Genomic DNA, 25396 nt, shown 5'->3' on the forward strand with positions numbered 1-25396 from the left:
CGCCATTCAACACGATCATGGCTGATCATCCAACTCAATAGCCTAATCCTGCTTTCTCCCCATAACCTTTGATCCCATTCTCCCCAAGTGCTATCCAGCCGCCTCTTGAATATATTCAAAGTTTTAGCATCAACTACTTCCTGTGGTAATGAATTCCACAGGCTCACCACTCTTTGTGGGAAGAAATGTCTCCTTATCTCTGTCCAATATGGTTTACCCTGAATCCTCAGGCTGTGACCCCTGGTTCTGGACACACCCATCATTGGTAACATCTTGCCTGCATCTACCCTGTCTAGTCCTGTTAGAATTTGATAAGTCTCTATGAGATCCCCCCTCATTCTTCTGAACTCCAGCAAAAACAGTCCCAACCTAGTCAATCTCTCCTCATATGACAGTCCCGCCATCCCTGGAATCAATTTGGTAAACCTTCGCGGCACTCCCTCGAGAGCAAGAACACCCTTGCTCAGAGAAGGACACCAAAACTGCACACAATACTCCCAAGTGTGGCCTCACGAAGGCCCTGTACAATTACAGCAACACATCCCTGCTTCTATACTTGAAACTTTGTGCTCAAATTGTTTTGAATATCTCAGCTCTATAGATGGCTATATGTACAAATTCTGATTTGCAGGAACTGAATGTGGATGAGTTTGAAGAAATATTTAAAACAAAAGCCCAAGGGCCAGCCATGGATATCGTTTCTAGTAGACAAAAGGTAATCCAAAAAGGGTCGAACAAAGTGACATTGCTGGATTCCAACAGAGCCAAGAACCTTGCCATCACATTGCGAAAAGCAGGGAAAACGACTGATGAAATATGCAGGGCCATCCAAATGTGAGTATTTGTAGTCTCTTTGGGAAACAAAACCTTGTTCAGCTAGCATTTTCCGACCTTTGTTTTGAGAGGAGAGAAGGGGTTATCCTGTTTTGCTCCATTTTCACTTGTCCGTTATGTTTCCGGCCCGCATGCAACCGAACTGGTAATTGTACAATTTAGTCAATGGGCAGAATTTTATGGTTCCCTGCTGGCGGGTGTGCTGCCTGTAAAATACTCTTGGTTGCCTCCCTCCTGCCCTCCTCCCAACCTGTCCACACTCTTACGTGGGGTGGGCCCTACATAATCATTGGCCTTTTCCCACAACCATTCGCGCCGCTTGGACCTCAGAGTTGTCAGCCAATCTGATTGACCAGCAGCTATCTGGTGCACGATTTCTGCCAGAGTGAGGGTGGAAGTCCCATCTCCAGCCAATTAATGTCGCTTGGAGGGTTAAACGCCGAAGGACTGCTGTGGTCAATGGGAATGTGTTCTCCTCCGACTCTTTGGGTGGAGGAGCAGCCCGCCATTGGAAGAATCCTGTCCTATAAATCGGCTCTTACAGGGGCCCAACAGGTTCAGGCAGTGAGTAGTTGTGAGAAACATCCCAGGAGGGAATCAATGTCCTTAGGAGAGGATTGGGACATTGTTTGACTGATCCGTTTAACTGTTTTATGTCTGGGCGAACCTTTCTGAACCTCACCGACGTCATGTGATGTCGATGAGGTATGAATATTTAGTGAGGGGGATATCATGCGGTGGGGGCCCACTAATAATATTTAAATTAATTTAAATCTATTAAAATGAAGGGTGTGAACCTCATGACGTCACCTGCAAGGGATGGGGAAAATCGGGAAATGCGACGCTGGATTCTCCGCCCCGCCACGCCACATTTCTGCCCCGTCCCACCGGCAGGATTCTCCATTACGCCGGCCAGTAAATGGGGTTTCCCATTGTGGGGCAGCCCCACGGCGTCGGGAAACCCCCGGGCGCCGGCAAAACGCAGAATCACGCCGACGGAGAATCTCGCCCGCGATCTCTCTTGTAAGAATTGCGTTTCCCCAATTCTCGTGGTATTTTCCGCCTCGCCGCCGATCTCACAGGCTCAAAATCATCCACAATGTTTAATAAAGTGGCTTTTTAATGATTATGGCATTGTATACTGTGAGCATTAGAGGTATATTTCTACTGAAAGTGAATATGTATTAGCCATAATTTATGTTAGAACTAATTTTTTTTGGCTTTTATTAGGTTTGACCTAAAAACATTACCCGTGGACTTTGTTGAGTGCCTGATGAGGTTTTTGCCAACAGAAAATGAAGTTAAGGTTCTGCGACAGTATGAAAGAGAGAGGAAGCCACTGGAGAATCTAACAGATGAAGACAGATTCATGGTGCAGTTCAGTAAGGTTGAAAGATTGATGCAGAGAATGACCATTATGGCATTCATTGGAAACTTTACAGAGAGTGTTCAGATGTTGACACCAGTAAGTACTTGTCACCGTTACAATCTAAATTTGAATTGGTTCGAAGATTTACCTTTGCTCCATTAAGCCCAAGAGCTGCAGACGTAAACGTGTACGCTTGAATCAGTCATCGACAGGCTTGGCTGCACCATATCAATCAGTGTTCGCCTCTGTACAGACTAGAATACAAAGATAACAAAAGGCTTTTTCCTTCACTACCAATCCTCTCCTTAAACCCTTGTCCTCAGCCCACTCCCATCTTCCACAACAAATGCAAGGAAACTATTGATGATTTTATCACTCGTATTGTGCCCATCTGTTCAGCTGCCTCTTCTCCACCCATTTCTGTTAACGATCAAGTCATATTTCCCTCAATGTTCTACCTCCCTTCTCTAACACACAACCCACATTTTTCTCTTGGCCGGAATTCTCCGGCCGCTCGCTGGTGGTAGGATTCTCTGTTCCCACCGGCAGCGCATCCCGCCTGTGGGTTTCCCGGCAGCATTGGGTGTCTTCAATGGGAAATGCCATTGACAAGCGACGGGAGTAGAGAATCCTGCACCAAATATTCCATCTTTGCTAGCAGAGGTAGTGGGGCAGACTTGCAATGGAGAATCCCGGGCCTAGTTTCTCTTTGAACTCCCCTCATGTCCTCTCTGAGCTCATCATGTCCATGGACCACCTCCTATAGTCTCAACAAGATTCCACATTACGCTTCGTAACAGCACTGCGGATGTACTTATACCACATGGACTGCAGTGGTTAAAGAAGGCAGCTCACCACCACCACTCTCAAGGACATTTAGGGATGGGCAATAAATACTGACCTGGCCAGTGAAGACCACATCCCGTGGGGGAATAAATGTAAAAAAAACTCCTGATCATGCAATTTCCCATCCTGACACTCATTAGGCATTTGTGATCCACATAACTTAGCCTCTCTGCCAGCTATGGAGCGAATGCGAACATTTCAAATTAAAGGTTGCTAGATATTCTAACAAAATGCATGTATATTTTTTGGATTGTTAATTAGGGGATATTGTATAGGTAAATATTCCAATGGTCTGTACGTAAGAAATGCTAATCAAAATTAGGTATCTGCCATTGTAGTTTATCCACAGTATCTCTGGGATATTCACATATTAATCTAAATTGTTCAGAGAATTAACAAAAATGCAGTTCATTTCCTCAACCTGGGCCAATTATTAACATTCGTTGTTTTTGATTTAGCAACTCCATGCTATAATAGCAGCATCTGTATCAATAAAATCATCTCAAAAATTGAAGAAAATACTGGAGGTAAGTAACAATTATCTTAATGTCTGGCAGTATGAATACTCCCTGAACATAAATAGAACAACAATATTGCTGCAAATGGTGTTCGTTTCTAACCGTTGTTCAAAATATGTATATATTTGTATATAAAATAAGTATATATTTTGTTGACAGATCTGTCACAGTGTTGCTATTGGTGAGTTCGAATTGTGCTGATTTATAACAATTAAGGGCCGGGATTCTCTGCTATCCTCCGCACCTTCAGGGGCTAGGCCGGCGGCGGTGGGTTTGGCACAGCGCCAACCGGCGCTGAAGGGACTCCGCCGGCCGGCGCGAGTTGACGCATGCACGGGAGCGCCAGTGTGTTCTGACGTGATCCCAGCGCATGCGCAGGGGGGTTCTACTCCGTACCGGCCATGGCGGACCATTAGAGTGGCCGGCGCGGAGGGAAGGAGTGCCCCCACAGCACAGGTCCGACCGCAGATCGGTGGGCCCCGATCGCGGGCCTGACCACCGTGGGGGTCGCTCCAGGGCCAGATTCCTCCCCCCGCCCCCAAAACGAGGTCTCCGCAGGCCGCCTGCAGAGCCAGGTCCCATCGGTAGAGGCCTTGTTTGATTTACGCCGGCGGGACTGGCCGAAAACGGGCGGCCACTCGGCCCATTGCGGAGCAGAGAATCGCCAGGAGGGCCACTGCCAACGGCCCCCGACCAGCGCGACGCGATTCCCGCCCCCCCGAAACACTGCGCCGGAGAATCTGGCGGCGGGGCGGGATTCACGCTGCCCCCCGGCGATTCTCCGGCCCGGCAGGGTTTGGAGAATCCCGCCCAAGGTGTCACCGTGATGGGGGGGAAATGTTACAGGAAGTAAGTGTGACACTTGGAGGAAATGCATGCCATGTGCAAGACTTTTAAGACATAGGATTCTGCACTTAGTGTGCTTTCATCATACTCCACATATCATATCAAAAAGACAGTCATTCCCAGTTATTTATTTTCTGACCATGATAACCTGGCTTCTCACACTTGTTCCTCCCCTTCCACAAGGTAGAATTACAAGTAGTTGCCAAACATTAATCGTACCATAAAACTAATCACTTCTCTGAAAGCAGTGACTTTAAAGAGAAAGACCAGTCAGTTTTAACATTTCTGCACCTTTGCAGCAGAACATTAGTTGCCTCCAAGGCCAAACAGCTCATGAAAGTCATGGGAGGCTTTATTGTAATGTATTAAAGGCTTTGCTCCAAGCAGTACATTTTAAATATATTCAATAATCTGTCATAGTTTTTGATTGACTCAGATTTCTGCAGTCAATCTAAAGATCTAGCTATAGCCATTCTCTACTTATTTCACTGATTCTCGCCACAGCCCCTTCAAACCTCGAACAAGGCGGCACGGTAGCACAGTGGGTAGCACTGTTGCCTCACAGCTCCAGGGTCCCTGGTTTGATTCCCGGCTTAGGTCACCGTCTGTGTGGAGTCTGCACGTTCTCCCCGTGTCTGCGTCGGTTTCCTCCGGGTGATCCGGTTTCCTCCCACAGTCCAAAGATGTCCAGGTTAGGTGGATTGGCCATGCTAAATTGCCCTTAGTGTCCAAAAAGGTAAGGAGGGGTTATTGGGTTACGGGGATAGGGTGGAAGTGAGGGCTTAAGTGGGTCGGTGCAGACTCAATGGGCTGAATGGCCTCCTTCTGCCCTGTATATTCTATGTTCTATCTGCTGACTCACCATGAACGGGCGGCATGGTGGCGCAGTGGTTAGCACTGCTGCCTCACAGCTCCAGTGTCCCGGGTTCAATTCCAGCCTCGGATGACTGTCTAGACTGTGTGGAGTTTGCACTTTCTCCCCATGTCTGAGTCGGTTTCCTCCGGGTGCTCCGGTATAGGTTGGCGATGTGGGCTTACATAGGGTGCTCTTTCCAAGGGCTGGTGCAGACTTGATGGGCCGAATGGTCTCCTTCTGCACTGTAAATGCTATGATTCTATGAACCGGCTTCAATTTCAGCTTTGGGTGACTGTGTGGAGTTTGCATGTTCTTCCTGTGTCTACATGGGTTTCCTCCAGGTGCTCTGGTTTCCTCCTACAGTCCAAAGATTTGCAGGTTAGGTGGATTGGCCATGCTGAATTGCCCCTTAGTGTCCAAAGATGTGCAGGGTAGGTGCAGTTACAGGAATAGGGCGGGGAATGGGTATCGTGGGGTGCTCTTTAAAAGAGTCAATACAGACTCGATGGGTCGAATAGCCTCCATCTGCACTGTAGGAATTCTGTGGTTCTAATTCTATTCTATGGTTCTATGGAACAATGTCAAGGGAAATCTATTATCGATTATTCAAGAACGCTAGTGATCACCGGTAGTGAGAGATTCATTGATTTAGATTTATTTGGAAGTGATTTTTAAAGGCTAAAATCTTGCAGCACTCAAAGCCCTGTTACTGGTTTCATAAATAATGAGCTGAAGAACCCTGCTGTGTCATAAGATTGTGTGAATTTGGACAGTTAAGGCCAATAAAAATTGAATAGCAGCTGTAAATAGTGTTAAAATTACAGAACATTAAAATAAAACCCATTTGTCACTAGCTGAATGTAGATTGGATGAAATGGTAACTATCACCAGATGTACTGCAGAAATGTTAATTCCCAATAATATCACCAGCAAGTCGTTGCAATATATCACACAAGTTTACTCTGTCAATAGTTATTAATTTAAATGTTCTGTCCTCCTGCAGATAATTTTGGCCCTTGGCAATTATATGAACAGCAGCAAGAGGGGAGCAGTGTATGGATTTAAACTGCAGAGTTTAGACTTGGTAAGAGATCTACATTATAAACTAGCAAATGTGCGACTTTATACTTAAAAATGCATTGAAACCTTAAGTGTACGCAAAATTAATAGATATATTAAATTACTTAAGATTAATTATTTTCTCCATTTCCTTTAATAGCTTTTAGATACAAAGTCAACAGATCGCAAACAGACCTTGTTACATTACATTGCAAATGTCATTAAAGAGAAGTATCCTGATGTATCCCTCTTCTACAATGAAATCCACTATGTGGAGAAAGCAGCTGCAGGTAACATTTTGCTTTAAGAAAATGTTGCTACACCTGGAGAAGGGTTTCATTTGTTCTGTTGGTATCTGTAGTAGAGTAGGTAGAAAAAGGAACTGTTCCCAGAGCTTCACCAGTAGTGGTGTTGAACTGACCACTGTACATGTCAGAATGTATTAAACGTTTAAAGAAAGTTGAAGACGCGTTATATTACGTGATGCATGCAAAGGTGGCATGCTAATTGCATGCCAGAGAGGAAATAATGTATCAGCAAGGATTCCTAAAGTCACTTTAAGTGTTGATTTTTTAAAAAAGATTTTTCTCTAGCAGAATTTTAGATTTGTTTTATTATGAACAATCAGATATAAATTGGACCCAAAAGAGACCAGGTTAAATTTGGAGAAAATTCAATATTTGTTATTTGGAATTTTGCCAAGAAAGATACTGTAATACTGTTGTTTTTAAAAAGCTAATTGTTTAATTGATAGATAGGGCGAACATCCGAGTGGTGCAACAACATTTTGAAACAATTTTTATTCTGTAATACTATGAAATTTTGATCCAAGTGCTCCAATTTGTAGAAAATGTATGTGTTTAATCAGCATTTGATTGTATACATAACATTTGAGGTATTGATGATTTATTCTGATTTTGATGTTTTACCTAGTGTCCCTAGAGAATGTCTTACTGGATGTAAAAGAGCTACAAAGAGGCATGGACCTTACAAAGAGGGAGTACACCATGCATGAGCATAATGTTGTGCTAAAAGACTTCCTTAATGGCAATGAAGGAAAACTGAAAAAGCTGCAGGATGATGCAAAAATATCACAGGCAAGAATTATTTCCAATAATTACTCCCACTGAACAAAGCTGGTTCAGAAGTGTTTGAGATTCTTGAGAAAAATTACAGTATATAGAATTTCCAGTATTGCCAAATGTTTCCTAATTCTGATATTTAAACTGATATGCCGGCCATTAATATTTCCACTTGTTGATGCCAGCTGACAGAACTAACTGAAGGATTTAAACTTCCAATGCTATCCTGCGGACCCATTTAAGCCGAAAGTTTCTTTTTGCCATTCTTCTACAATTTGAATCAAAACCTTGACTCACTTCTTTTTAAATTCAAACGGAAACTGGAGTGCAGCTCCTGCACTGATTTTCTGTACTTGTGATCCCCGCACCCATGAGCATTGGTGTGTGACACATAAGCCGGAATTCTCCGGTCATTGCAATTCAATTTTCTCGCCGGCAGTGCACCCCCGCCAGCGGGTTTCGCAGAGTGGGGTGGTTACAATGAGAAATCCCATTGACAATCGGTGGGTAGGTAGAACCCGCAATGTCAAGAAACACAGCTAGCAGACCGGACAAATCCAGCCCATCGTATCACAGACAACACTACCCCTTTACTTTGAGGTAAGGGGGCTGGATTCTCTATTCTGGAGACCGAGTCCCCACACCGGCATGAAAATGGTGGCGTTTCACTACGGGAAAATTTTTGTGAAACAGACACCGATTCTCCGTTCCAGGGTGGGGGGCTAGCAGCCAGGTAGCTTAGAGCTCCCAGCTCTAGCTGCCGATACGGCCTGGAGAATTGCTGGGTCCGTGGCCGCGCATGCGCAAGGCGGAGGCCTGCAGCGGCTGCACCATGCTTCGTAGCGGATGCCGCCCGCAGACCCGGCCCAAAAAATAGTCCGCCCTTCGACCAGCTCGCTCGTCCCGGACTGCCCCTCCACAGTGCCCCCAGCCCCGAATATGACCACCCCTGCCCGCGGATCGGCCCTCACCCGACTGTGGCGGCGCTGGACTGAGTCCGCAGCCGCCACGCTGGGTTCCCGACGGTTGAGACCACAAGAGCCCCTCGCCGTCGTGAACCCGGCTGGTCGGGAGCACCGCGGGGCAGGCCTCAGCCAACGTAGGGAGGCCGTGGATACGGCGTGCTTTTCAGGGGGCAGAGCATCGCGAAAGTGCCACCCCCCGATTTCAGCGTCATCTGGATTCTCCGCCCCGTCGCCGAACGCGATTTTGGCGTCGGGGATCGGAGAGTCTAACCCAAGATTTGTGGCTCTGAGTGCCACTGGCTGAAAGTGTTTGAATAGCTGACATGTTGCGAGTGCTTTATTCTGTTGCTATCTCCACACTTAACTGTTTTTTGAAACACCCACTACAGGCAAAGACAGGAGAATTTCTAATGGAATACAAGGAAATGGCAGAGATACTAAACAGTTACTTTTGTGTCTGTCTTCACGGAGAGAATTAGACTGTTATCTGAAAAGGAAGAATGCGTAGTGTTGTGGGGAAAAGGTAGAAGAAAGCCAATGAGGATTTTTTGAGGGCCACAAAGAGTCCAGGGCGAGTTTGCAGAGTCCAACAGAAAGTAAATTTTATTTACAACAATGTTTTCGCAGCTCCAGCAGTTCACTACTGGTTTTATCTCTTCACTGGCCAGCTCTATTTTTACAGCTTACAGGCTCATGATTGCCTCATCCCCTCACTAGGGGAGCTCATATTCCTCAAGAGTCGTGTGGTTAGCAGTTGTCCCCAGCCAATAGGATCCCAGGGGGAATTGCTCATTCAGGGAGCCTGTGCAAACATGATGAACTAATTGGTCTCCTTCTGCGCTGTCACCATTCTGTGATTCTGTGTAAGCCGATTTCCCCACTCAAGGGCATTTTCCAGGAGTGTATGGACTCTGAACACCTGTATCATCATCTGTCAACTTAAAGGGGTAGAAAATCGAGAACTCTTCTTATTTCCAGGCTCTGCTGTCTTAGGGGGTACATTTGGGAAATCACCCCAAACATATCCTTTCTTCTGCCTTTGCCCCACAACTCTATATGTAGAATTCTAATAGCAAGATAATGGATTGTTATAGGAAGCAATCCTGGCACTGTTGGAAAAGCATACTATTGCTGGCAAATATAATTAGCTGCTGGATGCTGTCATCAAGGTTAGACTGAGATTCCAACTTCTGTATCCAGGCCAGCAGATGATTTCTTTACTGTCCATGCGAACCTTCTCTTGACATTCAAATTGCAGCCAACACGGCAGTCACTTAATTGGCAAAATGCTGCAGCTATGGGTGGCACCCCTCTCCAAAGCGGGATCCCCTCCCCCTCCCTATCCTGAGACTTTACACGCCAAGACCTCTGCCATCTCTGCAAAATTCGTGGTACTTGAGCTCACAACAAATTCTACTGTATATTCAACCTCATGAATGGGATTCAGCCCCTCACCCCCAGCCCTGCATTCAAAATTGGCAATACTTTCTGTAAAAGAAAATACACAATGGTGAATATAAATCTCAACAATTATCAGCAAACCCTCGAGGGGCCAGTGGACATTAGTTAGAACTGACACATGAACATTTTAGATCAAACATACCCTTTCATTGAAACTGTAACTTCCTTTACAAACACCAGATGGCTCTGTGCATCAAAAGATATGGTTAGTTAAGGTTTCATTTTCTGGCCATATTTGCACCATCTACCATGGCGGGATTCGAACCCAGGTCTCCAGAGCCAGGTCCTGGATCTCTGGAATACTAGTCCAGTGACAGTACCACTCCACCGCCACCTCCCCTATATGTTTGAAAAGTGCAGCAGAGGTGGGCATCCCTCTGTTCTAATATAAATTTGCCTTTTGTAGGGTTTGCTTACTATAGGTGTCTCTGAGATGAATTGACTTCTGTAATAAGTTTACATGGTGGGGTTAATTGATCCACACTAATGTTCTACCAGGAGGCAGGTCCGTTTAAACAGCAGTGATTCTTCCTCTCATCCCCTATCTGTAAATAGAAAGATGCTTTAAATAAGCAGTAGTATATTTCCCAACCTCTTGGTTTTTGTGTGATCTGATTTCTACTAATCATCCCACATCAAGGTAGGATAAACTCAGAAGGTTAGTTTATTGCAGCCATTCAAAAATGGTGAAAAGGAGGGTCCACAACTTCTCTCTCTATACTTGAACAGTACAGGGAGGAGCAGAGAAAAAGTGGTTCTACAGTCCAGAGACCGCAGGGAAAATAAATATTGGTTCACCTGAGCCCCAGAATTAAAGCCCAATGAAGAATTAGTTCATGGAGATCAGTGGCTGAAAACTGGTGTTATAAAAGCTGCTTTTTCGGTCGTGTTGTTGTCGCAGGAAGAAGTAGAGATGCAGCGATGAATGTGTTTTGTACACGCTGGTGCAGCATTTCCAACAGAGTCAGGTTAGAAGGAGGGACCATTTGTCCAGTTTGGCCTGTCAGTCAGGTGTTAAACAGCAGACTGGAGCTTGCAGCTCAGGAAGGCAATTTTAACCTGTTCAACACACCAGAATCCTAGCGCAATGTGTGTGACCGTACCTCTCCACAATGTCTTCAACAAAGCAGACTCATCCAGGGCCTGCAAATTGACTTTGTATTCCAGGCTGATAACATCTCAGCCATTATGGGTTGAGAGAGATTCTATTTGATGAGGGTCTGGTGTTTGGGACGGCATCATCTCTGTAGGCTCACAGACTCCTTCACAAGCCTGATTTGTCAAAAGCAGACAGACTTCCAGATCTACCTTTGAAGTTGGGCTGTGCCGTTCCCAGGTGGTTTGGTAGAAACTCTTTAGACATAACGAGATGTGACATTCCTGAAACTAAGAGGTGAATTCTTCTGTTCCGGAGAGTCTCAGATGATAACTCACAGACAGAGGGTCAGCCATCTTAATGGTCTTTGTTCAGCCAAAATGTCCAGTTTAAAACTAAGAAATAGGAATAGGAATATATTTTTATAAAACCATAATTTATCACACTGAGGAGCATTAGTAAGATCAATAACATTTGAAGGGTGACACGGTGGCACAGTGGCTAGCATTGCTGCATCATAGCGCCAGGGGCCTGGATTTGATTCGGTCTTGGGTGACTGTGTGCCGTTTGTTCTCCCCCTATCTGCGTGGGTTTCCTACGGGTTCTCTGGTTTCCTCCCACAGTCCATAGATGTGCAGGTATTGGCCATGCTGAATTGCCCTTTAGTGCCCAAAGGTTGGGTGGGGTTGCAGAGATAGGGCAGGGGATTGAGTGTAGGTAGGGTGGTCTTTTGAAGGGTCGGTGTAGACTCAATGGGCCGAATGGCCTGCATGTGCACAGTAGAGATTCCATGATTCTATGATACTGATGTTTTGCAGTGACTATTAGTTCAGAATTCAATGAATGAGGGAAGTGTGGGCATTTGGAGATTCCTGCCATTTGAAGGCAAGTAGGATTTGGGTATATCCAGTCACATTGATGTTTGATGTAAAAAAAAAATTGGGAACTGAGATATACATTCAAACAAAAACAACATAAAAGTAACTTGATTATACTTAACCTGTATACAGTTTTGAACAAATTTGTATTTATAAATTTCATCCTTGGGTTTTTCCTGATGCATTTTCCAGCCAAGTGAAGGACTTGAAGTGCAGTCGATGTTTGGAAGAAGACTTAAGTAACAACCAATTTGGACAGATTAAGGTCACACAAAAAGAAATGAGAGAAATTTCTGGATAACCTGATCAAATTGTGTTTGAGGGATAAATGCCAGGACAATGGGAAAATGTCCCTGTTTTTCAAATAGTGCCATAGGATCGTTAAGAGCCACCCAAGAGGACAGATGAGGCTGTGGCTGAACATCTCATCTGAAAGATGGCACCTTTAACAATGCAGAACTTCCACTAGAATTCTGAACCTCTGATCTTCAGATTCGTGAGCCAAAACTAAGATTTTAAATGGAGAAAAGCAGAACAAATAAATGTGAACAAAACAATATATAATATTCCTAATTTATGTCACAATTTATGAAAAAAATAAAGATTACACTTTAATAATATAATTCTGATTTAAACATAGCCTTGGTATTCATTACACAGCTGTTTCAAATATTTACTGTAATTTTCTCCAGCATATATGTGATTATCACAAAATATCTCAGAAGCACAGAATAGTTACGGCACAGAAGGAGGCCTTTTGGCCATTCCCCTGCCTTTTCCCGCTGCTCATTGTTTGCCCTCCTGAATGCCTAGTTGAAGATGAGCTTTGAAAATAAGCTTTAATTTAACAGTTTTGATGTAAATTCTTGTCCTGGCATTTATCCTTCAAACACAACATTGAACCAGTTCAATGTTGATAACTGCCATGAACGATAACTATGTCTCTGCACATTAAAGAGTCTTGGGTGAAAGAAATGGGATAAAATGTTTGGGTTATTAAAACGTTGAGTATATCAGTAAGTCGCCATTAGTTTTTAATTACACTAATTTTGAGTCACATGATTTTTCTTCTAACTTTATCATGCATTTTTCGAGCGTTTGCTGTTTTAGTCTTAATGTTTCCCATTTTATATGATACCCAGGATGCCTTTGATGAGGTGGTTAAATACTTTGGAGAGAACACAAAGACAACCCCACCATCAGTCTTCTTCCCTGTAATTGTGAGATTTGTGAAATCATATAGGGTAAGAGCCTTTCACGTCTTCAATATGTTAAAAATTCAGCCAGATTTGGGCCGGTATTCTCCAGTCATTGCGATTCACTTTTCCCGCTTGCAGTGTATTCCCGCCAGTGGGTTTTATGGCAGCGTGGGGTGGTTACAATGGAAAATCCCATTGACACCAGCGGGGAGATAGAATTCCGCCGCCAGCGAAAGACACGCTAGCCAAAAACATGTGACTGGGGGACCGGAGAATCTCGCCCTTGATGTGTATTGTAGGTATGAGTCTTTGACATGTCTGAAAACAGAAAATGTTGGAAAACCTCAAGCAGGTCTGCCACTATCTGTGGAGAGAGGAACAGAGCTAATGTTTTGAGTCAAATGACTCTTCTTCAGAACAAGAGTTATTAAACGTGAAACAATGGGCCATAACTTCCTGGTTTCCCCAGTGTCGGATTGTGTGGGGTGGAGAGGGGAGGTGTACACTAATGTTGTGCTGGGGCATCCCTCATGGAAGTTCCCACATAAGGGTTTACCAACTAATTGTCCAGTAGGGCTAACTTCGTCTGAACAATTGTACTGGGCTGGGAACACCCAATGAAGCGATTTCAATTGCTAACTTTGGATGGTAACCATTTTACACTAAAAGTTACTCTAAAAGAGTTAGAAGGCAAAAGGCACTTCTAACTACAGCATAACTATTTTAAAGACATAGACCGAGCCTCACATGGAACACGCCCCCCAGAGATTCCCCAAGTACCCCTTGACCTGACCCCCTCCGACCATATTCCCCACCCCACTTGCCCGAGTCAAACAACACCTCCCCCACCCAAACAATACACACCTGGCCTTCTCTCTAGTGAAGAGTATTTCACAAAGGGTTGGAGTTGCAACATTATGGGCTGGATTTTCCGTTTTTGGGACCAAGTCCCCACGCCGTCGTGAAAACTGTGGTATTTTACGCCAGGAAAACTGGCGTCAAAAGGCCATAGATTCACCGTTTTGCTGGGGGCCAGCAGGGAGCCATCGTAGAGCTCGCAGCTCTCGTTGCCAATATGGCCCCCAGCACTTTCGTCTCAGAGGCCGCACATGCGCACGGCCTGCAGTGGCCCCTCCGTGCTCCATGGCGGACTCAGCCTGGACCGACAAAATAGTACCCCAGACAGCCCACCCACAGTGCCCTCAGCCTCAAATGAAGCCCTCCCCCCCATCCGCCGATCTCTTCTCCCCTGACTGTGGCGGCCCAGGACTGAGTTCGCCGCCGCTTCGCGAGGTTCCCGTATGGCTGGGACCAGGAGAGTCCCACGCCATCGGGTATTCAGTCAGTCTGGAACAGAGCATCGCGGGGTGGGCCTCAGGCAATGGCCTGAGGCGGTGGATATTCAGCGCGGCTTACTCCACGTTTATGCCGATTGTCGGGGAGGGGGGTGGAGAATTTAAAAACTGGCACCACTCTCGATTTCTGCACCAAAATGGATTCTCCGCCTCATTTGCAGTCAGGGGGGAGGGGGAAGAAAACCAGCCCTATATTTCCCCACCTATTTTAGAGAACTTCTGAAGGCAGTGAAGAATACCTTTTGATTTTTTAATGTATGATTAAATACATCTCTTTGTAATTCTTTGCAATTTTTAGTCTCAAATGATTATATCAATTCATGGGGCATCACGGTGGCGCAGTGATTAGCACAGGTTCAAGCCCGGCCCCTAGTCACTGTCCATGTGGAATTTGCACATTTTCCCTGTAACGCGTGGGTCTTGCCTCCACAACCCAAAGATGAGCAGGGTAGGTGGATTGGCCACGCTAAATTGCCCCTTAATTGGAATTTTTAAAAAAAATAATAAAATTTAAAAACATTATTATATCAATTAATTATTAGTCCAGCAGATATGAGGATAGTTATTTCCAATTTGAAATAATCTAAGGGAACAGTGCACCCTGGACTGGAGCCTTGGGATGACTGTGGGCTAGCGTTTTCTGATACCTATGGCTTCTCTGTGTGGGCAAGATGACGTATTGGTGACAGGAGGGAGAGAAATCAGCATGAGTCCCAGCTCAGATAGTTCAATAATACTGCTCTGCAGCTAGTGAATGCTCGGGCTGTGATCCTCACAGCCACTCAGTCACCCTATTAGCTGGAAATTAAGATGTGATAGTTGAGAGCTGTATGAGGGGAAAGAAAAGTGTCAAGTTGTGTATCTTTTTTAATAGCAAGCAGATCAGGACAATGAGCTGCGGAAGAAGCAGGAGCAGGCACTGTTGAATAAAATCCTCGAACAGGAAGCCATGTTGGAACAACGGGATGAAAAGGTAAATTGATGTTGGCTAAAGATGTGATTCAAAATTTGTCTTTTATTTGATCATTGGAAGAAGGCATCATTGAATAAGCCAAAATTTGATGCCTATCCCGAATTGCCCTTGAGAAGGTGGTGGGGAGCTGCCTTCTTCAGCTGCTGCAGTCCATGTAGTGTAGGTACACACACTGTGCCGTTACGGAGGGAGATCCAGGATTTTGACCTCGCGGCAGTGAAGAAAAGGTGATATGTTTCCAAGTAAGGATGGTGTATGACTTGGAGCGAAACTTGCAAATGCCCTTGTGTCCTCGTTCTTCCTGGCAATAGAAAATGTGGGTTTGGGAGGTGCTGTCGAAGGAGCCTTGATGAGTTGCTGCAGTGCATCTTGCAGTTGATACACACTGCTGCCACAGTTGGCAGTGGTGGAGGCAGTTAATGTTGAAGGTGGTGGATGGCGTGCAAATCAAGCAGGCTGCTTTTTACCTGGATGGTGTTGAGCTTCATTGTTGTTGGAGCTGCACTTATGCTCGCAAGTGGAGAGGATTCCATCACACCTGCGACATGTGCCAGTTAAGTTAGGTGAATTGGCCATGCTAAAATTGCCTCTTAGTTTCCAAAGGTTACGTGGGGTTAAAGGTTGCAGGGATTGGGTGGGGGTGTAGGCCTAGGTATGGTGCTCTTTCAGAGGGTCGGTGCAGACTTGATGGGCCAAATGGCCTCCTTCTGCACTGTAGGGATTCTATGATTCTATAATGGGAAAGCATTGGCAAGTCTAGAGGAAAATTACTCATTCCAATATATCCAGCCTCTGACCTGTTCCTGTTCTTGTAGCTTCAGTATTAATATGGTTGGTCCAGTTAAACGTCCAGCAGTGGACCCTATCTTCAGCGAGAACACGGGATTTAATCTCCACAAGGACTCTGTGGCGGTCACTCCAACCAATAATGCCATGGATAGATGCATCTGCGACAGGTAGATGGATGAGAACAAGTTCAAGTAGGATTTACCGTCACGTTAGTTCTCTGACCACCTGTTGCAAGCCCAGTTTGGCAGCTATGTCCATCAGGACTTTGTCAGCATGGTTAAAAGCACCTCCTGACTATTGAGTTTGCCAGCTAGAGCACATGTTACTGTGCTGCACTGGATTCTGGGCGGATGCAGTGAGTAGAGTCAACGCGTCCACAACATGTGCCAGGCTCAGCCTGATACAATTCAAGGTCGTTTACCGGGCTCACATGACAGTGGCCCGGATGAGCATGTTCTTTGGGGTGGAAGACAGGTGCGCAAGGTGTGCGGGAGGACCAGCGAACCATGTTCACATGTTCTAGACATGCCCTAAGCTTAGGGGATTCTGACAGCTAAACAAATAACAAAGAAAAGTATAGCACAGGACAGGCCCTTCGGCCCTCCTAGCCCGTGCCGACCATGCTGCCCGACTAAATGAAAATCTTCTACACTTCCTGGGTCCGTATCCCTCTATTCCCATACTATTCATGTATTTGCCAACATGCTCCTTAAATGTCACTATCGTCCCTGCTTCCACCACCTCCTCCGGCAGCGAGTTCCAGGCACCCACTACCCTCCGTGTAAAAAAACTTGCCTCGCACATCTCCTCTAAACCTTGCCCCTCGCACCTTAAACCTATGCCCCCTAGTAATTGACCCCTCTACCCTGGGAAAAAGCCTCTGACTATCCACTCTGTCTATGCCCCTCATAATATTGTAGACCTCTATCAGGTCGCCCCTCAACCTCCGTCGTTCCAGTGAGAACAAACCAAGTTTATTCAACCGCTTCTCATAGCTAATGCCCTCCATACCAGGCAACATCCTGGTAAGTCTCTTCTGCACCCTCTCTAAAGCCTCCACATCCTTCTGGTAGTGTGGCAACCAGAATTGAACACGATACTCCAAGTGTGGCCTAACCAAGGTTCTATACAGCTGCAACATGACTTGCCAATTCTTATACTCAATGCCCCGGCCAATGAAGGCAAGCATGCCATTTGCCTTCTTGACTACCTTCTCCACCTGTGTTGCCCCTTTCAGTGACCTGTGGAACTGTACACCTAGATCTCTCTGACTGTCAATACTCTTGAGGGTTCTACCATTCACTGTATATTTCTTACCTGCATTAGACCTTTCAAAATGCATTACCTCACAATTGTCCGGATTAAGTTCCATCTGCCATCTCTCCGCCCAAGTCTCCAAACGATCTAAATCCTGCTGTATCCTCTGACAGTCCTCATCGCTATCCGCAATTCCACCAACCTTTGTGTCATCTGCTCCAAATCATTTATATATACTACGGACAGCAAAGGTCCCAGCACTGATCCCTGCGGAACACCACTAGTCACAGTCCTCCAATTAGAAAAGCACCCTTCCATTGCTCCTCTCTGCCTTCTATGACCTAGCCAGTTCTGTATCCACCTTGCCAGCTCACCCCTGACCCCGTGTGACTTCACCTTTTGTACCAGTCTACCATGAGGGACCTTGTCAAAGGCCTTACTGAAGTCCATATAGACAACATCCGCTGCCCTACCTGCATCAATCATCTTTGTGACTTCTTCGAAAAACTCCCCTTCACAAAACCATGCTGCCTCTCACTAATACGTCCATTTGCTTCCAAATGGGAGTAGATCCTGTCTCGAAGAATTCTCTCCCGTAATTTCCCTACCACTGACGGAAGGCTCACCGGCCTGTAGTTCCCTTGATTATCCTTGCTACCCTTCTTAAATAAAGGAACAACATTAGCTATTCTCCAGTCCTCCGGGACATCACTTGAAGACAGTGAGGATCCAAAGGTTTCTGTCAGAAATTACTGTGAAAAGCCCCTAGTCACTATATTCCTGCGCCTGTTCAGTGAGGTTGGTGCAGGAATTGAACCTGCGCTGCTGGCCTTGTTCTGCATTACAAGCCAGCTGTTTAGCCCAGTGTGCTAAGCCAGGCCTCTTCCCACTTGCGCTTCAGCTCCTCAGTCTGCGTATCCTCCAACCCCATGAGTTCCTTGTAAATGTCAGAGACCCTCCCTTCTCCCACCCACACTCTAGAAACTACCCTGTCCTGTATCCCCCTTGGTAGGAGCAGGAAGGTTGACTCCTGCCTGCATAGGAAGTCCTGCACCTGCAGGTACCTAAATTTGTTTCCCCTTGCCAATCCAAATTTCTCCTCCAGCTCCCGCAGTCTAGGAAAGCTCCCCTCTATAAACATATCCCCCATCCTCTCAATCGCTGCTCTCTGTCATCTCCGAAACCTCCATCCATCCTTCCCGGGACAAACTGGTGATCGATGCATTCAAAAGTGAATTAGACCGTTACCTGAAAAGGAAAAATTTGCAAGGTTATGGGAAGAGTGTGGGGGAGTGTCATGAAGTAAAATGCTCCTACGGAGAGCCAGACATTCTCCTACCTATTGTTCCCGCCCCCCCCCCCCCCTCCCCACCCCGCTCATACGCACATACTCAAACAAAAAAACAGTCTCAACACAATTGCTCTAGAAAAAAAATGATAAATAAAGAAAAGATCAAACAGAAGATCCAGCATCTAATAAAGACACCTCCATCCCCCATCAGTGCAAATGTAAACTTTAACTCACTCAGCTCTGCAGCTGGCCCCAAATCAATACAGAAGGCATTACAAATAACGTCCGAAAAACAAGAAACTTTTTTAACGTGAACGTTGCAGCAAAGTTCAAAGTTCTCAGTCCGCCACCAGTCCTTTCCTTTTTGCAAAGTCCATCGCTTCCTCAGGCGACTCGAAATAAAAATGCTGCTTCTCATACGTGACCCAGAGATGGGCTAGATACAGCAGTCCAAACTTCACCTTTTTCTTAAAAAGGGTTGACTTTATCTGATTGAATCCCACTCTTCTCCTGGCTACCTCTGCACTCAGGTCCTGATTGATCCCCAGGATACTGTTCTCTTCTTTGCAACTCCGTGTCTGCCTGGCCCACTCCCGTACCAGCCTCCTCGGACAGGCGCCGGAATGTGGCGACTAGGGGCTTTTCACAGTAACTTCATTGAAGCCTACTCGTGACAATAAGCGATTTTCATTTTCATTCATTTTCAAATACGCTCCTTGAAAAGTACCTGTAGAATCTCACCACTATTGCCCTCCGGGGTCCCCCACTTGAGGCTTCCTCGCGAACGCTCTGTGAGCCCTGTCAACCTCCAAGGGTTGTGAAAACGTCCCATCCCCCAGCAGCTTCTTGAACATTCCCGCTATGTATGCCCCAGTGTCCGCTCCTTCGGACCCCTCCGTGAGACCAACGATTCTCAGGTTCTGCCGACGACCTGTTCTCTAGGTCCTCCACCTTCTTCAGGAGCCTTTTCTGCTGGTTTTTCAGCATCCCCACCTCCAACTCCACCGCCGTTTGATGTTCCTCCTGCTCAGTCAGCGCCTTCTCTACTTTCTGGATCGCCCGATCTTGGGCATCCAATCTGAGCTCCAGCCGCGCAATTGATTCTTTAATCGGGTCCAAGCATTCCTGTTTCTGCTTGGGGAACCCCTTCTGGATAAATTGTATCAGCTGCTCCATTGACCGGTGGGTCGACAAGCCAGGACTCCGGTCATCCGCCATGCTTTCCTCCACTGCAGCTTCAGCCCAAGCCTTCTCTGTTTGTCTGTTTCTTCCTTTGCGAGCACTTCTAGTCCACCTCTCCATGCACCAATGTGGAAATCCAATCAACAATTGCCTCTCCCATCAGTTTTCCAAATCAAGTCCGGTACAAAATCAGGGGAAAAGGTCCAAACGTCCAACCCGAGCGGGAGCCACCAAATGTGCGACCTACTCCTTCATAGCCACTACCAGAAGTCCTGTAGTGTGATTTTAACAAGTTAAATTACATTAGTCCAGGCCTCTGGATTACTCGTCCAGCAGCATAACCACTCTGCAATCATACCTGTTAATTTTTAAACAACATCCAGGTTTGGGCTGACAAATAAATGACAGCTAACATTCCTGTTATATATGTGCAAAGGAATGACCATCTTATACACATAGGATAACCCATCCTCCTTTCTTTGATCTTCAGTGAACCATCATCTCTGGATATCACACTATCTACATAGACGGGATCAACATTGTCAGATAATTCAACAGGATTAGCCTAAATAACACTGTAGTTGGAAAGAGGTTGAGTACTTTATGACTGATAGCTCAATTCCTCTCCTTTCCTCCCCCCCCCCCCCCACCCCCCACTTCTGTCCCACCTCCAACCCCTGCAGCTGCAGCAATATTCAAGAAAGTCAGCACCATCCAAGACTTCACTTGATTGATGTCCTTGCCATTATCTATCCCCCACTCTGTGCACTGTGACTACATTGTATAGTGCCTACTATATGTGATCACATATGGCTACTCTTTACAGAGTGGCAGAATCATAGAACCCAGAAGGAACCCCATCAGGCCTATGTTGGCTGTTGGAAAGAGCTAGCAATTAGTCTCAATCTCCTCCTTTTCTCAGAGCACTGTAATGTTACAGTGTTCAAGGCAGATTGAATCAATGACCGGTTAAATCTATGCGGCGATTAGAGACACCTTGGAGGTGTCTCTAATCTATGTGCACCATTGGAGGTGGCAATGCAATTGAGAGCAGTTAAGAAAGCAAACAGCATCCTGTGGCTTTATTGATAGAGGCATAGAGTATAAAAGCAAGTCACGTTAAACTTCTATAGAACACTGCTTTGGCCTCAACTGGGGTGTTGCATCCAGGTTTGGGCAGCACATTTTAGGAAAGAGAGAGTGCAGAAACGATTCCCAAGAATAGCCCCAGGGATGTAACATTTCCGTTACAAAGCTTGGAGAAGTTGGGAGTATTTTCCTCGGAGAAGAGAACGCTGAGAGGAGATTTGTTAGAAATATTCAAAATCATGGGGGTCGGCAAAGAGTAGACAGGGATAAAATGTTCCCACTGGTGGATGGATTGAGAAGAAGAGGGCACAGATTTCAACTCATTGGCAATTGAAGCAATGGTGACATGAGGAAATACATTTTTGTGTAGTGAGTGGTTAGGGTCTGGAATGCACTGCCTGAGAGGGTGGTGGAGGCAGGTTCAATCGATGCATTCAAAAGAGAATTAGACCGTTACCTGAAAAGGAAAAACGTGCAAGGTTATGGGAAGTGTGTGGGGGAGTGTCATGAAGTAAAATGCTTCTACGGAGAGCCAGCATGCACATGAGGGGCCAAATGGTCTCCTTCAGTGCTGTAACAATTCTGTGATTTTGAGTGTTTAATGTTGTTAAAATAAGTCCAAATTTTGAAAGAATTTAAAGACTTCAGATCAATGTTCTGCAAATAATGAATGTTAACCTTCTCAAATCTGGTCAAACCATGCACGAGCTGAAAATCTAGCCATAAAGTTTGTGCAGCCAATTTTGTGTTTAATGCTCCTCTTTTGTTACATGTAGTCCCCATCGCATAAAACAAAGAGACAGCAGCAGGAGCTAATTGCAGAGCTGAGGAGGAAACAAGTCAGAGAACACAGACAGGTGTATGAAGGAAAAGATGGTGCCATTGAGGATATCATTACAGGTAAGGAGAAACACACTGGCCATGGAAGGGTGACACTAAGCTTCAGTAAACTTCTGACCATCCTCAGTGCTCCAGTGCAAAGAAATGCAAACTCATTCACAGTGATATGAAACACAGTAATGTAATTTTCCAGCTTTAAGTCTACCTAATATCAGGGCTTCAGTAAACCATAGTAATAAATGGCATTATCGTCTTCCATCTTCTTCTTCCCTTTCAATCCTCATGAATATTTGTCTATCCTATTTCATCCAGAAGGGCAGGATGACCCAGGTCATTGGCATTCTCATAAAAGATGGCCAGTGTCACCTTTTGTTTAGTCTGCAGGAGATACCCTTGCTGGGGGTGCTGAAGAAAATTTGTTTGGAAATAATTTCAAGTGTTCAAGAGATGTTTCACCTTGTGGCCCAAATCGGCATAGGTGAATGATGGATGAGACTGTATCTGATAGATTAGAGTACACAGACCTGCAACATGGCAGCCAGAGTAGGAAGTAACTAACTTGAATGTGTTGGCCTTGGAAAGACTCTGGGTCTGTACTCGTTGGAATTTAGAAGGATGAGGGGGGGGGGGGGGGGGGGGGGGGGGATCTTATTGAAACTTACAGGATACTGAGAGGCTTAAATAGGGTGGACATAGAGAGGATATTTCCACTAGTAGGAAAGACTAGAACCTGAGGTCACAGTCTCAGACTTAAGGGGCGCTCTGTTAAAACCGAGATGAGGAGGAATTTCTTCAGCCAGAGGGTGGTGAATCTGCAGAACTCATTGCCACAGAAGGCTGTGGAGGCCAAATCACTGAGTGCTTTTAAGACAGAGATAGATAGGTTCTTGATTAATAAGGGATCAGGGATTATGGGGTGAAGGCAGGAGAATTGAGATGAGAAAATAATAGCCATGATTGAATCGCGGAGCAGACTCGATGGGCTGAATTGCCTAATTCTGCTCCTATGTCTTATGGTCTTAAGCCTCCATCAATGTTGCTTGATCTGTCAGCTAAGAGATGCGTGGCGAGAAGTCCAGGGGCAACTCCTTTCAGTGATTTCATTCCTGTAGATTCTCACAATGATACAGTCATATCACAGATTCAGCGGAGTGTAGATTCAACTCAAAAACTACTCAGGTTATCATTATTTTCAATCACAAACTTTATCCCCTAATGGAAGTGAATAACTAAATTCAAGGGTTTTTGGCTTTTCGTCACAGTCTGCACCTGTCCTGTCTCTAATTGTTGATTACATTCAGATTTGATTTTACGGAAAATACAAGCATCAAGTTCAATCCTTTAACAGAGTGTGTGGAATTTGACACAGTCCTTGTCAATTGGAGCAGTTGTCTAAGTGTCAAACAAAGAACAAAGTACAGCCCAGGAGTAGGCCCTTCGGCCCTCCAAGCCTGCACCGACCATGCTGCCCGTCTATCCTAAAACCGTTTATACTCCCGGGGTCCATATCCCTCTATTCCCATCCTATTCATGTATTTGTCAAGAAGCCCCTTAAGTTCCAGGCATCCACTACCCTCTGTGTAAAACACTTGCCTCGTACATCTCCTCTAAACCTTGCCCCTCGCACCTTAAACCTGTGTCCCCTAGTAATTGACCCCTCTACCCTGGGAAAAAGCTTCTGACTATCCACTTTGTACATTCCCCTCATAATTTTGTAGACTTCTGTCAGGTCGGCCCTCAACCTCCGTTGTTCTAGTAAGAACAAACCGGGTTTACCCAACTTCTCACAGTCCAATGCCCTCCATACCAGATAAATCCTGGTAAACCTCTTCTGTACCCTTGCCAAGGCCTCCACAGCCTTCTGGTAGTGTGGCAATCAGAATTGAACACTATATGCAAGTGTGGCCTAATGTTCTATTCAGCTGCAGCATGACTTGCCAATTTTTATATTCCGTGCCCGGCTGATGAAGGCAAGCAGTATGCCTTCTTGACTAGCTTCTCCACCTGCGTTGCCACTTTCAGTGACTTGTGGACCTGTACACCCTGATCCTTCTGCCTGGACCTTCCAAAATGCATTACCTCACATTTGTCCAGATTAAACTCCATCTACCATCTCTCCGCCCAAGTATCCAACAGACCTATATCCTGCTGTATCCTCTGACAGTCCTCAACGCTATCTGCAATTCCACCAACCTTTGTGTTGTCCGCAAACTTACCAATCAGACCAGTTACATTTACCTCCAAATCGTTCATACTCAAAACAGCAAAGGTCCCAGCACCGATCCCTGCGGAACACCACTAGTCACAGCCCTCCAATCAGAAAGGCATCCTTCCACTCCTACCCTCTGTCTTCTATCACCAAATCAGCTCTGCATCCATTTTGCCAGCTCACCTCTGATCCCATGTGACTTCACCTTCTGTGCCAGTCTGTCATGAGGGACTTTGTCAAAGGTCTTACTGAAATCAATGTAGACAACATCCACTGCCCAACCTTCATCAATCATCTTCGTCACTTCCTCGAAAAACTCCATTAAGTTAGTGAGACACGACCTCCCATTCACAAAACCATGCTGCCTCTCGCTAACACGTCCACTCGCTTCCAAATGGGGGTAAATCCTATCTCGAGGAATCCTTTCCAATAATTTCCCTACCACTGACATTAGGCTCACTGGCCTGTGTCAGTGAGGTACAAGTTTTCCCTAACACGTGACTAGAAAAATTAAACCATTCATGTGTCGGGAGCAGGTGGGCAATGGGATGGGGGGGGGGGGGGGTGGCAGGAGTGGTGTTTACCAAATGAACTTGGTCTTTAAATCATTATTTCACAGGGGCACAGTTGTTAGCACTGCTGCCTCACAGCGCCAAGGACCTGAGTTCGATTCCGGCCTTGGGTAACTGTGTGGAGTCTGCACGTTCTCCCCGTCTGTGTGGGTTTCCTCCGGGTGCTCTGGTTTCCTGCCACAGTCGAAAGATGTGCAGGTTAGGTGGATTGGCTATGCTAAATTGCCCTTAGTGTCCAAACATGTGCAGGTTAGGTGGGGTTATGGGATTACCTGGGTAGGGTGGGGTGTAGGCGAAAGCAGGGTGCTCTTTCGTAAGGTCGGTGCAGTCTCGATGGGCCGGACGGCCTCCTTCTGCACTGTAGGGTTTCTGTAGATTCTATGGAACACGTTGCAGTTAAATGCAATGGACTATTTTAACTTTTATCAAAAGAATAAAATGGATGATATTGGATAGGCTGCCAACCATATTATCGCATCTGATTTTGCCTGATATTACCTGTTCTGTACCATCATTGTCAAAAGTTATTATCCCATATATGTTTAACATTCACTGTATTCTTCATTGTAATTAATGTCTTAACCTAACACCAAGTGATATTTGTTGTTGTAAGTTTTTTTAACTGCTCGTTTTAATAAATGCATGATGTAATAGTGTAATGTTTGCTTTACGATTAACTCTTCAAAATAAGTGCTAATACGTACCTTGTCAATGTGAAACGTTTACAGACTCCAGCAATTGATGTTTCTCATAATGCTTTTTAACAAAATCTGTATTTTTAAATTAAAGTAGCTGTACCTCAACTTAATTATTGACTAACCATATACCAG

The 25396-nt window shown here is 45.5% G+C and overlaps 1 protein-coding gene across 13 annotated transcripts in view; it reads left to right on the top strand.

The window, feature by feature from the left end:
• LOC119961940 (formin-like protein 2) overlaps positions 1 to 25396 on the top strand; it is a 314356-nt gene that overhangs the window by 274660 nt on the left and 14300 nt on the right. For all 13 annotated transcript variants that reach the window (XM_038789533.1, XM_038789532.1, XM_038789536.1 and 10 more), the window contains 9 exons: positions 632 to 834; positions 2065 to 2299; positions 3508 to 3576; positions 6273 to 6353; positions 6489 to 6618; positions 7262 to 7425; positions 12953 to 13054; positions 15239 to 15337; positions 21722 to 21845. In XM_038789533.1, coding sequence (XP_038645461.1) covers positions 632 to 834; positions 2065 to 2299; positions 3508 to 3576; positions 6273 to 6353; positions 6489 to 6618; positions 7262 to 7425; positions 12953 to 13054; positions 15239 to 15337; positions 21722 to 21845 — 1207 coding nt within the window. The remainder of the gene's footprint in view (positions 1 to 631; positions 835 to 2064; positions 2300 to 3507; positions 3577 to 6272; positions 6354 to 6488; positions 6619 to 7261; positions 7426 to 12952; positions 13055 to 15238; positions 15338 to 21721; positions 21846 to 25396) is intronic.

Source organism: Scyliorhinus canicula, chromosome 2, assembly GCF_902713615.1.
Source record: "Scyliorhinus canicula chromosome 2, sScyCan1.1, whole genome shotgun sequence".
In the NCBI taxonomy this organism is placed as follows: Eukaryota; Metazoa; Chordata; class Chondrichthyes; order Carcharhiniformes; family Scyliorhinidae; genus Scyliorhinus; species Scyliorhinus canicula.